We start from the raw sequence: 12,984 nt of genomic DNA on the forward strand, positions 1-12,984 counted from the left end.
CCTGAGATGGAGTGTTCTATCCGCACTGTGCGTTTGAAATTTGTTGAAACGGATGAATTTGTGTCAATAAAGGGATTGTAACGATCTGGAGAATCAAAAATAAGGTTGGCACAAGAAGAACAGTTTCAACTTAAAAGCTCTACGGCATGTTTGTATTACAATGCAACACCAAACGGTTCACTGAAAGAGAGGATGAAAGGTAACTGTAAAGCAAAATGGGTGTATGGCCTCTACAGTGGGAAATGGAAGATCCTAGTTGATTCATTAGGAGGTGTTCTCACTAAAAAAGGCAACATAATTGAAATTTGTATGAACTGCAATGAGGATTATTGTACAAGAAGACAAAAGATCATTTAGATTTGCACAGACAGAGAAATCAACATTCAGCACAGTAAACATGCAAGTCAGTCATGCTTATAAGTGACAACAGAGAAATGAGCAAGAGTGACAAGACTTTTAAAAAGAGAAACAAAATGAGTCGTTACCACCAAACACTTCATGACCAGGTGTCCTAGAGGAAAAGCTAACACCGTCTGAAGACACGACAGGTAAGTGAGTGGCATCGACAACGAGTTTTGAGAGGAAAGGGTTAAGGTTTGGCATGGATTCATCTCCTGCTTCAGCAGAGGTGAAAGGATCTAGGCAGGCAGAGGAAAGAGAGACAGAGAAAAGACAAAGACAGAAGAGTAGAGAGGAAGAATCAGACAACAACAAGAGAAGGAGAGCATGCAGAAATGGTCCAAGTCCAGAAACACAGATGTTGGTTGGATGGTGTTGAAGATACCTGCCCACGCTGTTGCCACTGGAAGCCCTGTTGAGCCTGATTGCATTGAGGGCTGGAACCCTGACTGCAGATCAAAAAGGTCACTCTCCATCTTCACTGCGCTGCAGACAGAAAAAGAAACCACTTTTTTACCACTTTAGAAGCACCTCCACAGTCCTGATTCAAAAGGTAACTCTACTAGTCGAAAAGACACAGAACTGCATTTATAGAGATACAAACATCGTTTAAATGTGTTTTTTCTTGCCTATTTCATTCATTTTCAAACTTAGTTTTTTTTTTTTTTTTTTTTTTTTTAACTGTTGTGTTTTGCTTGCACTCGTCTGACAAATTAGTTTTCACAGTTTTTGAAATAAATTGAAAAACATATTTCCTAACTAAAGAGGGGCTATGCTGTAGATGAATGCTGTACCCATTAGAGCAGCTAGGTGTAGAGAAGAGGTCGATGGCTGGTGCTGTGCTGATAGTGCCCCCGGTGGTGGAGATCGGTGACGTATCAGTGGTGGCAAAGGAGGGCCTCTTGGAAAGCTCTTTGAGCCTCTGTTCCTAAGTGAGAGTGAGACTTTCATTCAAACATACAGGCAACATCAATGCACGTTTAATAGTAAAGCTTTGTTTTTTTGAAAACAGCAAAGCCACCTTCAGAGCTTTGAGTCGAGCCTGTTCCTCTTCGAGAGCGGCCTGCTTCTCCCGCTCATCCACTTTAGTGAAAGACATCCCCGTGCTGGCCAGTGATGACACTGCATTTGATAGAGTGCTGGCCCTGCAGGAAAACAGACACAGATCCACTCTAAATTGATTTATGCATTTTATTTTTTTTATTTTACATTTCCGTTATTTTTTATCTCTCAAGCCTTAAACTGCTTTTACTGATTACATTTGTACTGTCTGTCTTATGATCAGCTTGTCAGTCATCTGTAAAGCACTTTGAATTTGCTATACAAATAAAACTTGATTGACAAAATACAACTTGATATCTTTGAGCAATATAAATGGAAAGGCAGTCTCTGAGATTCAAGGAAAAGATGAGAGGAATTCAGAAATAGGGATGGGAGGATTAATGTACCTGCTGGCTGCAGTGGAGTCTTTGACCTTCTTGCCCTCTAAAGACGCCAAGTGCTGCTCCAGAGCTTCGAGAAGGCTACTGGGAGCCTGCCGGGACAGAAAACACACAGTCAGCAAGTTCCTGACACACAGAAAATGTAGTCTGCATGGACATCAAGACCATAAACGACAGTGGTGGGCAACCAAGACAGAGCAGAAAAAAAATAAATAAATAAATCACACACCACGACTACACATCGAACAACCAAATTATGTCTATGATTAGGAGGTTCAATTTTGCTCCACAAAGGTAAGCTAAAACTACCAACTTTGGGCTTTTAGTTACCCACCACTGATCCATGACTGCATTCCAGCCAAAAAGCTACTTTGTATGAACAACATCTGTGTGGGATGACGTACTGCACCACGGCACATCCAACAACCTGGGCGTTGTTTGAACCAGCCGTGTCTAAGCACAAACGGGGCAGCCACTTGACAGTAGATGAGCTACACTGGTTCAAAACCTCAATAACGTGACCAAAGTGAACTGAATTTACCACAGCGAGTGTTTTTTCCTTCAACTGTATTTCACCACGATGTAGGAGACAGAATCAGAGCAGAGGCATGCAAAAAGACAACACTGAAGCAAGTCACGGACATAGAAGAAGAGTGAAATGATAGTACTTACACAAACTGTGAACTAGTGGAAAAATAAGGGGAAAATACAGAATATAAAGGTGGTGACAGTCAGAGGGGGAATGTGATTTTAGCTGCAGTTCTCCAGACTAAAATATTATAAAAATTGGACCCTGTAGCACAACACAACAGTTTGTGCAGTTTACTTTTAAATAGGAAACATCTAACTGTCCCTGTGCAGATTTACTGAGTGGATTGCAATTACAGTGATTACTCTAAAACACTTAGTGTGGACAACACCTTTATTTGCTGTAGAAAGAAGAAGAAGAAGAAGAAGAAGAAGAAGAAGAAGAAGAAGAAGAAGGTAAGGGCAAGAAGAAAAGGAGAAGCAGAAGAAGAAAAGGAGGAGAAGCAGAAGAAGAAGAGGACGACCACCTCCTCTGGCAAACATGCGCTCGAGAAGGAAATCATGCAAAGTGTCTCATGTTAAAGAACATTTGTTGGTGTGTAGGTGTACTACACTCTAGTTTGACAAAGACAACGCTGATGATAAAAGGGGAGTTAGAGCTGGAAATAGGAGAAAGAGAGCAAGGAAAGACTTTCTATTAAGAGTGGAAAATCTGTGTTTTCAGATTGCTTTGAAGGATCGGTGCTTACCTGTGAAAGGTCTGGGATGTCTCCCCGATCGATGCCCACCTGCTGTTTAGACGAGAAAGAAAACCAAGTTACAATTGTGTCTCTGCGGCATTAAGACGCACGTGACAGCTGGTGCATCTGTGACAAAAACTCTACAAACATTTTGTGTAATTTACCTCTGCTACTTTGAGGAACTCTGATATCCGGGTCATTCGGGTGAGAAACTTCTTGTAAATGTCCAAACCTTCTTTACACTGAGTCTTCTTCATGTCAAAGTATTTCTCTATTTGGTGGGGAGGGAAAAAACGGAATTGGAATGACGGACCAAAACAATTTTGGGCAAAACATGAACGGAAGAGAAGGTTGAAAGTGGTCTTACCAAGCAGGTTGATAATGCCTTCGTTATAAGCAGCGAAGAGCCTAATGGAGTCTTTGAAGAGGAGCATGAAGGCTGCATTGATGACTCCATTAGTCAGCTCGTTGGCATTGACCTGAGGGGAAAGCAGTCATTTATCTTACAGCTTCTCCACAGCCACTTGTCCACGTAGATAAAACAAAGCCTGTATATGTGAACTACTATCACGCATATGTGTTTGCAGCAGCCGCAGCGACATCTGCACACTCCAAACGAGCAGCTTCTTACTACACAGGCTGCAGAGCTACGACGGGGGGGGTGTCACCTTAAACTCACATTGAAATCGAGGAGGGCATCCATCTGGTTCTGAATAATGGGGATAGTCTTGAGCAGCTTCTCTGTGTTCATTGTCCTCATCACGCCGTCCACTCTGTGTCGACACATGGAGAGTCGGAGCAGGAGCGGGCGCCGAGGAGAGAGGGAAGATGGAGAGGAGACAAAGATGGATGAGCAGCTCCTAAAACACGATAACCGACCGACTTAACTTTCCTATAATGTCCCACAGACTAAGGGGACGTCTTCGGATGTCTTGTTCTGTCTGACCAACAGTCTAAACCCAAATGATAATCAGTTTGCGGTCATATATGACAAAGAAAAGCACCAAATCCTCACGTCTGAGAAGCTGGATCTCAAACATCTTTTGGCATTTTTGCTTAATAAAATGGCTAAAATGATTATTTGATTATCAAAATAGTTGCCAATCAATTTTCCAACGATCGATTAATTGTGATTGAATGATTGATTTTCTTTTGCATTTAAATCTTTAATAATAATAATAATAATAATAATAATAATAATAATAACAACAACAACAACAACAAGTCCTTACCCGCGTTTAACTTTTGTGAAGTCAAAGGCGACCTGTCTGTACGAAACGGCTTTCTCATTCAGGTATCGACTATACCTCCTGATAAATGTGGACATGTCATAACCTGGAACGGAAAACAACAGAAGAAAGAATTACTTATCTATATCTATATATATATATATATATATATATATATATATATATATATATATATATATCTATATCTATATCTATATCTATATATATATATATATATATATATATATATATATATATATATATATATATATATATACATACACACACACACACACACACACACACACACACACACACACACACACACACACACACACACACACACACACACACATATATATAAATAAATCAACAACAGCGAGAATCAAATTGTTACCTTGTAACCCACTTTTGTCCAAAAAATTACTGAGGTTGAATAGTGTATTCCTGGAAGCCAAGTACTGGACAAAACGCTGTAAGAGTGAGGGGGGGTGGGGGGTGGGGGTGAAAGAGGTTAGACACAACACCACCACACTATTAATTAGTAACACCTTAATGCTCAAATAATCTGCTGGTGTGTGCTGAAGCATCTCACCTCGTTGCCATAGACCATGAGGTGGTGTGTGGTGATAAGTGACTTAAAGACAACCACCCAGCTGGTGTTGGTGGTCCTCTCGAACAGCGAGTCAGCCAGCTGGGGAATGTTCACGTTCATCTCGTTGGTGCAGTGGATCAGATCTGAAAGCAAATAGAAGTTCATAAGATCAGGAGGTTCAACTGATCATCATAAAAGGCGACTGGATTTTGTGAGGTGTGGTGAGCGTGTGGCGGCGTAAGGCTGCCGTGCATTACCCAGGTGGGTGCTACTACACATTGGTGGTGGTAGAGAGTAGCCCCCCAAAGCGCTTTGAGTGTCTTTGATAAAGCACTATACAACTGTAAGCAATTATTATTATATTAACAATCAATCTGTAAAACAAGCCCATCAAAATGAACCAAGTCAAACAGCTCGTCTTCAATAGACCATGCTTTTCCCCCTCAAATATTTCAAAATAAGTGCAGGCTAGAATATATTTTTAAATCCATGAGTTGATCAACAGAGTATTATTCTGAAACTATTTTGATAATCAATTAATCGTTTAATGGTTGAAAACCAAACGTGTAATTTGTATGCAATTGTAAAATTTTAATATAAAATCACCGAAATTTACCTCAATGTCCCCAGTTTCATAAATGACTGACTAATTAAACAAATAAGATTGTTAATAAATTTAATGGTTAGTGGCAGATAACTACATCGGCCTACCTGAGTTATAATACTGTAATTATTCCATTATAAGTAAAATGGTGCAGTATGTTAAACAAGGAAGTTTTGTACATACAATTAGCATAATAACCAGCAAATCATCATGAATGCTATCAGGGATCCCTGCCGCCAAAGTAGAAACTGATATCACTCATTTTCATTGTTAATGGCGACAATACATCCTTTTAACACACCAACATAAAGTGCAGGGGCATTAAGAAGTTAACCATACATGTTGTGTGCCCCACTTCCTCTGCTAACATGTTCATCCTACATCCATGTGCTGGTTGAATGAGGTTACGGTAGTCAAAGTGCTAATGACCCTGCCATTCACAGCAGTGATCAGACTGACGGGGTAATTGGGCCTCCCTTTTTGTCCTATATTTGACTTTTCAAAAGGCAGGGGACTTTAAGTAGGACAGGATAACCTTCCAGAGAAGCAGCAGCAGCAGCAGCTAGCATGGGTGGCTCAACTGCCCAGAGAAGAAGATGACGGAGAGGAGACGAGTAGGAGGGAGGGGGAGGAATATGGGGGAGGAATAACAGTGACAGCTCTGTCATGTTACAATCAGCCCGCAATATATATTCACAGTGTTTGACATTAACGATTTCTAATCTAATTCATTCATGGGACACAAATGTGTTCATGTAACAGTCATGACGGTGCATGCTGCTGCAGTGTGTTAATCACTGTTTGTGCGTAACTTTTAATCTTTTTTTTTTTATTCTTTTTTAAAAAAATTGGGCATTTCTGCCTTGGAAAGTTAAGACATGAAAGGGGAGAAAGAGAGGGGAAGAGGCACAGGAAAACCGTCACAGGTCGGACTCGAACCCCGGACCCTCTTCATCGAGGTACAAACCTCTGCATATGTTCGCCAACTCCACCAACTGAGCCAACCGGCCAGAGTGCGGGGTCTGCGATCACGATCGCGTAGGCTTGTATCACGTGGACGCGCCAACAGTTACTTATAATTCCTCATGGGGGCGACAGAAACTACGCACTATAGCTTTAAGGCTGGGTTATATGGTGGGAATCAATATAAATTACAATTAATCAATTCAGGATATTATTTAAAACGTGTGTTAAAATGTCTTCTGAAAAACTTTTTTTTCAATTCATGAGAATATTTAAACCAATGTAAAGAAATGTGTGAAACAAAAAAATGGGAAATTTGTTCATGTTACATCCGGGTGAGGTCTAAGGGTGAGGAAAGCAATTTAATTTACTTGAAATTAGGGCTGGGCGATATGGTTGAAAACTGTATCACGATATAAGTTTTTCATATCGGTCGATATCGATAATTATTGATATTTTTTATGACCTATTTAAAATAAGGACCAGGAGAAAAATATATTAAATTTAAACATTTTTATTTTAAACTTAACCCTGCTCTGATTATAATCCCCTCAGTTATAAAAGCAGAATTGTCAACACAACCATGGAAACACTCAAATAATTCAAATGTAAACAGGTCTAAAATCACAATGAACACTTAACAATTATCTCTTAACATTAAGGTGCAAAATTAAAGAATAAGTAAGAAGTGCTTAATAAAGTCTCATAAAATAGTGCAAAGTGTTAGCTAAATATAAGAAACCTGAGAAGGAATTATTTTCTGCAGGTTTAGTGCTAGATTGGTAACCTGGCTTCTGGACAGTGCTCAGCATGTCTGCCTTCGTTATTTCTTTGTAGTGTTTAGTAAGGCGCTGATGCGGAGTACCTCTCCATGGTGGTCTGCTGCTTGTAGCGTTTAGTAAGGCGCTGATGCAGAGTACCTCTCCATGGTGGTCTGCTGCTTGTAGCGTTTAGTAAGGTGCTGATGCAGAGTACCTCTCCATGGTGGTCTGCTGCTTGTAGTGTTTAGTAAGGTGCTGATGCAGAGTACCTCTCCATGGTGGTCTGCTGCTTGTAGTGTTTAGTAAGGCGCTGATGCAGAGTACCTCTCCATGGTGGTCTGCTGCTTGTAGTGTTTAGTAAGGCGCTGATGCAGAGTACCTCTCCATGGTGGTCTGCTGCTTGTAGTGTTTAGTAAGGCGCTGATGCAGAGTACCTCTCCATGGCGGTCTGCTGCTTGTAGAGTTTAGTAAGGCGCTGATGCAGAGTACCTCTCCATGGCGGTCTGCTGCTTGTAGCGTTTAGTAAGGCGCTGATGCAGAGTACCTCTCCATGGTGGTCTGCTGCTTGTGCCGTGTTGCAGCTACAGATGTTGTTGGACGTTGATGGCGAATACGGCTGTGCTCCAAAGTGTGAGCGCGGCTAAAGTGGTAAAACAAGTTTATGGTAGTACCAGTGTTGGTCTGACGACATTGGTCTGACTACGGTCAGACTTATAAAATCCCCAAAACTGCCATACTGACTTTTCCTGTTTTATCAACGCTATTTCCTCGCTCGCTGCAGCACTCACTTTCCACTCCACGCCGGTTCTGTTATTGAAGAACACGAGACAGCGATGTGGCGCAACCAAACATGATACTGTTACATGATTGGCTGTTAGAGTGTCACTCCCCACGTTGCTAGGTTGCCAGAGAGTGAGGGCCTTTGTTCATGCAACCAAACTTGATTCACAACCTCTGGTTTCTTCTGATGAAGAAAAACAAGTTATCGAACGTTTTATCGACCGCATTTTCTATTGATATTGATTATGTGTCTATCGCGATACATATTGTTATCGTTTTATCGCCCAGCCCTACTTGAAATTATTTCGTAAAAGACTATACTGTAGAACGATCATAATGTCATAATATGACGATATTATAATACTGATTTATTGCCCAGCAGCACTATGTGTAGAGCTTGGTATCAAAACTTAATACGGTTTTGGTACAAAACGTGTTTGTAGCAGTGATTAACAAAAAATTGTCAAGAACCAAAAGCTGGCATCAAATGTCAGATTCATAATGTTGTTTACTTAAAAAGTTCCCGGTGGAGTATTTGACACTACGCCATCAACAGGTGCCCAGCAACACACCACGATACACACTAATGCGTGAAGAACAGAAGGGAAGAAGAAGAAGATGATGATTGCAAGCTAGTACTGTAAACATAGATGTTAACTATGCTGGATTTAAAATACTTCCAAAAAAAAATAAAAATAATCGGCTTTGAGGAAGAAAAGGGCTTTAACATTTGTTAGAGCTCAATGCTGCACACAATGCATAACACTAAATACAAACATAAATTTTATTTGTTCATTAAAAGACTCCATATTTTTATCAGACAGACATTCTATTATTTTAATCAGAATTTTGCCAACTTTAGAGCGTTTTTTAGGCCAAATTCTCATAAGACTGCTTGTATTTAGACTAGGGCTGCACAATACCTTGTTTTTTTTTATAGTCTTCGCGATATCAACTAGCGCAATATACACATCGTGATAGGCTGTGACATATCGCGAAAGACACTCTTAGAGCTTTTTTGTGTTAGTTAAAAAAAATATATCTAAGCTGCACTTAAAAATCGGTCACTTTTTTAGTGGCGCCTTTTTTTATTCAATTCAAATGTTAAATTTGCGCAATAAAAACAAGTTGGATTGCCTTTTATTTGTCTTAAACTCAACAAGCAATTTGTTGAATTTTAGCAGAATACTGAAAGCAGCAGAACTGGGGAACTGAGTACACTTCAGTGTTTAATAAATTAATATAATATAAAAACATATAATATTATTGCAATATTCAACAACTCTATCTCGCATCGCGTATTTCCCTCATATTGTGCAGCCCTAATTTAGACTTTCAACATGAGAACTTTGGCTTCTTTGTTAAATAAAAAAAGGTGTTTAAATATTTCCCAAAGTTAAGTAACAAAAAAATATTATTTTGGTATTTTATCAAAACTTGGGTACCTTATTGACACTAAAATCAAAGCAATCAGTTAATCATTAAAGTCATTTTTCCAAGCAAAAATGCCAAATTCCCTTGTTCCAACTTCTCAAATCTGAGCGTTTGTTTCTTTCATTTGTCTTATCTGACAGTAACCTGAATATCTTTAGGTTTTAGACTGATGGTCGGCCAGAATCAAGCATTTTGAAGACATTGCATTGATTCAATATTGTCCAAAACCAAATTATTAATCAATTAATTGAGAAAGTATTTGGCAGATTATTTAAAAACAAAAATAATCGTTCATTGCCCTGAATTCTACTTAAAGTTTATAAGGTAACACTGAATTACTGTCCATCCTTAAACATGCTTAAGGCTGGGACTCAAACTTCATAAATACGTCAGATGCAGCTAGTAGTAGAGCCCAACCAATAAAAAAAATGTTTTGGCTGATATTAATATTTGAGTTTATTAAAAAATATATATATATAATTTTCCTGATTTTAAATCAAGATTTTGCCAATTCTAGAACAAGATCTTCTCGTACTTACATTTACACTTGAGTACCTTTTCACGTTTACAGGCTAGTTCTTACAATGAGGTTATAAAAAAAGAAAGAAACTCATGTGTGTATTGGCACTACTATTATCAAAAGATTTCAAGCATATCCAGCCATATTTGTGCATTCCTATACTTCCAATACTTTCTCTAAACTCTGGTTGTTCCCCATCTCTCTCCCCCCACATTCACAGTAGCATATCATCTCTTGAACGCTCTTCTAAAGGCATAAAGACTATACACTTATAAAACATTAAGTAATTATGCAAAAACTGTTGCTTCTATTCTGTCAGAAGGGGGTATGAGAAAACATTAGCGGACATAAAGAATCCCAAAAAAACTTATAAAATGAACTTTTTATGTTCAGACATAAAACAAGAGGCCAACGTGTTATTATCTACATACATTATACACTCTGTTCAGTCGTGTCGTAGCTGGCTTGGTTGAAATGAGCCAACATCACTGTGTCACTCTGCCAACTTTTTACTCATCTCACCTCAGGTCATTCACCTGAGCAGCACAACAGGTGTGGAACCTGCAACTTTTAACATGAAGCCAAAATATTCACCACTTACCAGTTAGCCTATACCAATTAACAAATCAGATTTTGACTCTATTTCACTCCACAGACCATATCGAGGAGTCTGAAAATACAGCCTAAACCCTTTTTCCAGGACGGTTACTAAACTCTTGTGATGACGCAGGACCTTCATAAAAACCACATTCATTACTGATATCATGCATTTGCAAGAGCAGATCGATATGCAGAAAATCTTTCACTGCATCTCTAAGTACAGACGGCTAGTGACTCCTCTGACTCGGAGTGCATCAGACTAATGATCACACAAGGATTTAAGCTTTTATGCTTACATCAGGTGCAGAAGTGTGTTTGGTGTTCTGAGTAAAGAAGGAAGGAAACTCACAAACTGTGATTTTATTTTAGTGCCTGAAGCATCATGACCCTACAATGAGACACAGCAGGTTATTACACTACTATTGAAATTGGTTCATCATATAGTCTGAGACAGACACTTGTCCTGCTGCAGGTGCACCAAGATGGGAGGTGAAATTGGATTCCTGTAACATTAGATGTTAATTTCAGGGCCTGTGAGTGGCAGGGGCCCACTTGCTAACACTGATTTTAAAGGTGTTCCTGTTAAATACTGGTCAAATAAACATGTATACGGATTGTTGATATGTAGGCTAAACATTCAAGCTATTATAGTCCAATGAGTAGCCTAACGTTAGATATGAGAAGGACTACAGAAAGGGGTGAACAAAACCAGACAGCTAGACAAGCTAGTTTGACAGCTAGTTATGACAATAAATGAATAGGAAACCACGTGTAAAGCATTAATAAAGGCTGCTACCCCTTTAAACCCGTCTTAAATCACGTGTAGCACTATGTCAACAAGACCTGAGCTCGATGTTATAACAATATAATCTCCCTGACATGAACAAGCATTAGCATTTAGCCTACCCTGAGGCTTTGAGGCCTTGTAGCTCCTCCACCGCCATAACTCAGCAAGTTAAAGCGGTGTTTCCGCTTGCGAGGAGCCTGTGGTGATTTAACACTTGTGTGCTGGTTTAAAAAAAAAAAAAAAAATAGATACTCACAGTCCAAATGTTTCTTTTTCGGGCCCATTACTTCGTGAGTGGTGGCCTTGCATACTGTTTTCGACACGGCGGATCCCGTTACACTGTGCTGGGCTGCAGTTATCCTGTCCGTAATGCTCTGCCCCGACATCTTCACACACTGAATGCAACAAAAGACTTTGCAAAGGTATTCTGGGTGTATCTTCGGGTGTGAGCTTTGAATAGAGAAAGAAAATAAAACCTCCACCTCCTCCGCAACCTTGCTGGACCCCCCCACCCCTTTCCCACCTTGGTGATAATAATAATTAAAAAAACAAATCAAAACTAGGCTATGGCAGACGCGGGCCAGGGGAGGGCGGAATAAAAAAAAGCGGAATCTGACAACAACAACAACAACAATCAAAAAATGTTAGATTGTTTCTTTTTTTGTTGCGCCGCTCGGCTTCGTTCAGATTTCAGGGATGCCGTGATTGCAGGGTCCACTCGCTGACTCATCCGACCCGGGTCTGTGTCTCGCTCTCATCCCGATGTGGCACAGCGGATCCCTGCGTCTCTCCTCCTGCCTGCCTGCCTGCCTGCCTCCGCCGCTCCGCCAGTTGTCGCCGCCGCCGCCGCTTCTTCTCCTCCTCCCCTCCTCTTTCCGCTCCGCTTTAAAACGCTATGAAAGAAAAAAGACCACCAGGGAGGGGAAATGGCGGGTCTGCTCTGCTGAAAAAGGCTACACACGCACACACACACAACAAACACCGCCCCTGCAGAGTCTGAATCAGATGTTACACCGCTGAGCTCCTATTAGATATGCTCTGTGGTGCAGGTGTACACGTACTGTAGCCTATACTAACTGACCGCAGGCCAGCTGAGGGATTGGGGGGGGATGCACAAATGCTCAGTCACAGGAGTGCCAGAGGCCTGGCTGAGGATGAAGCCTGTATTGATTTAGGAATGGACATAGGGACGTAAGAGCAGGGTGCAACAGGCCTGACAGAGTGAAGCAATAAGACTTTTTGGATGTTTTTAACTGAATTTATAACTCTCACGTGATATCACTGTAATAAAGAGTTGTTTTATTATTATTATGTCTTTCCAAAAATGTAAACAGTCCAAAAAAAGTAATTCCAAATCATGATACATTTTCATAATTTGTCACCAAAGACAAACTCACTTCAAAATGTCTATAAACCAGAAATTTGACACATTAACAGTCTTTTTTTCGTTAAAGATGCTGATAAATGCTACATTCTGGTGTGACAAAAAAAAGAAGATACAAATCACCCTTTACCATCATTCATACCAGTTTGAAACAACTCAACCAAAACTCTTGAACTGATGAGGCGACACAGAGACATTCTTTTACAACATAAGAAATG

At 40.1% G+C, this 12,984-nt stretch overlaps 1 protein-coding gene across 11 annotated transcripts in view; it reads right to left on the reverse strand.

Moving 5' to 3' along the window:
- Positions 1-12,539, reverse strand: part of picalmb (phosphatidylinositol binding clathrin assembly protein b) — a 20,801-nt gene extending 8,262 nt beyond the window's left edge. For 2 of the 11 annotated variants that reach the window (XM_028573088.1, XM_028573085.1), the window contains exons 1-14: positions 11,639-12,539; positions 4,934-5,076; positions 4,736-4,811; positions 4,342-4,444; positions 3,789-3,882; positions 3,477-3,588; positions 3,274-3,380; positions 3,119-3,160; positions 1,848-1,933; positions 1,421-1,544; positions 1,194-1,327; positions 785-885; positions 486-638; positions 2-85 (exon numbers count right to left, since the gene is read on the reverse strand). In XM_028573088.1, coding sequence (XP_028428889.1) covers positions 2-85; positions 486-638; positions 785-885; positions 1,194-1,327; positions 1,421-1,544; positions 1,848-1,933; positions 3,119-3,160; positions 3,274-3,380; positions 3,477-3,588; positions 3,789-3,882; positions 4,342-4,444; positions 4,736-4,811; positions 4,934-5,076; positions 11,639-11,768 — 1,489 coding nt within the window. In that variant the 5' untranslated portion in view covers positions 11,769-12,539. Of the gene's footprint in view, position 1; positions 86-485; positions 639-784; positions 886-1,193; positions 1,328-1,420; positions 1,545-1,847; positions 1,934-3,118; positions 3,161-3,273; positions 3,381-3,476; positions 3,589-3,788; positions 3,883-4,341; positions 4,445-4,735; positions 4,812-4,933; positions 5,077-11,501; positions 11,614-11,638 lie in introns of those variants that run through there. The other 9 variants (XM_028573090.1, XM_028573087.1, XM_028573095.1 and 6 more) reach the window with 7 other exon arrangements.
- Positions 12,540-12,984: the final 445 nt, after the last annotated feature.

Source organism: Perca flavescens, chromosome 3, assembly GCF_004354835.1.
Source record: "Perca flavescens isolate YP-PL-M2 chromosome 3, PFLA_1.0, whole genome shotgun sequence".
NCBI classification, from domain to species: domain Eukaryota; kingdom Metazoa; phylum Chordata; class Actinopteri; order Perciformes; family Percidae; genus Perca; species Perca flavescens.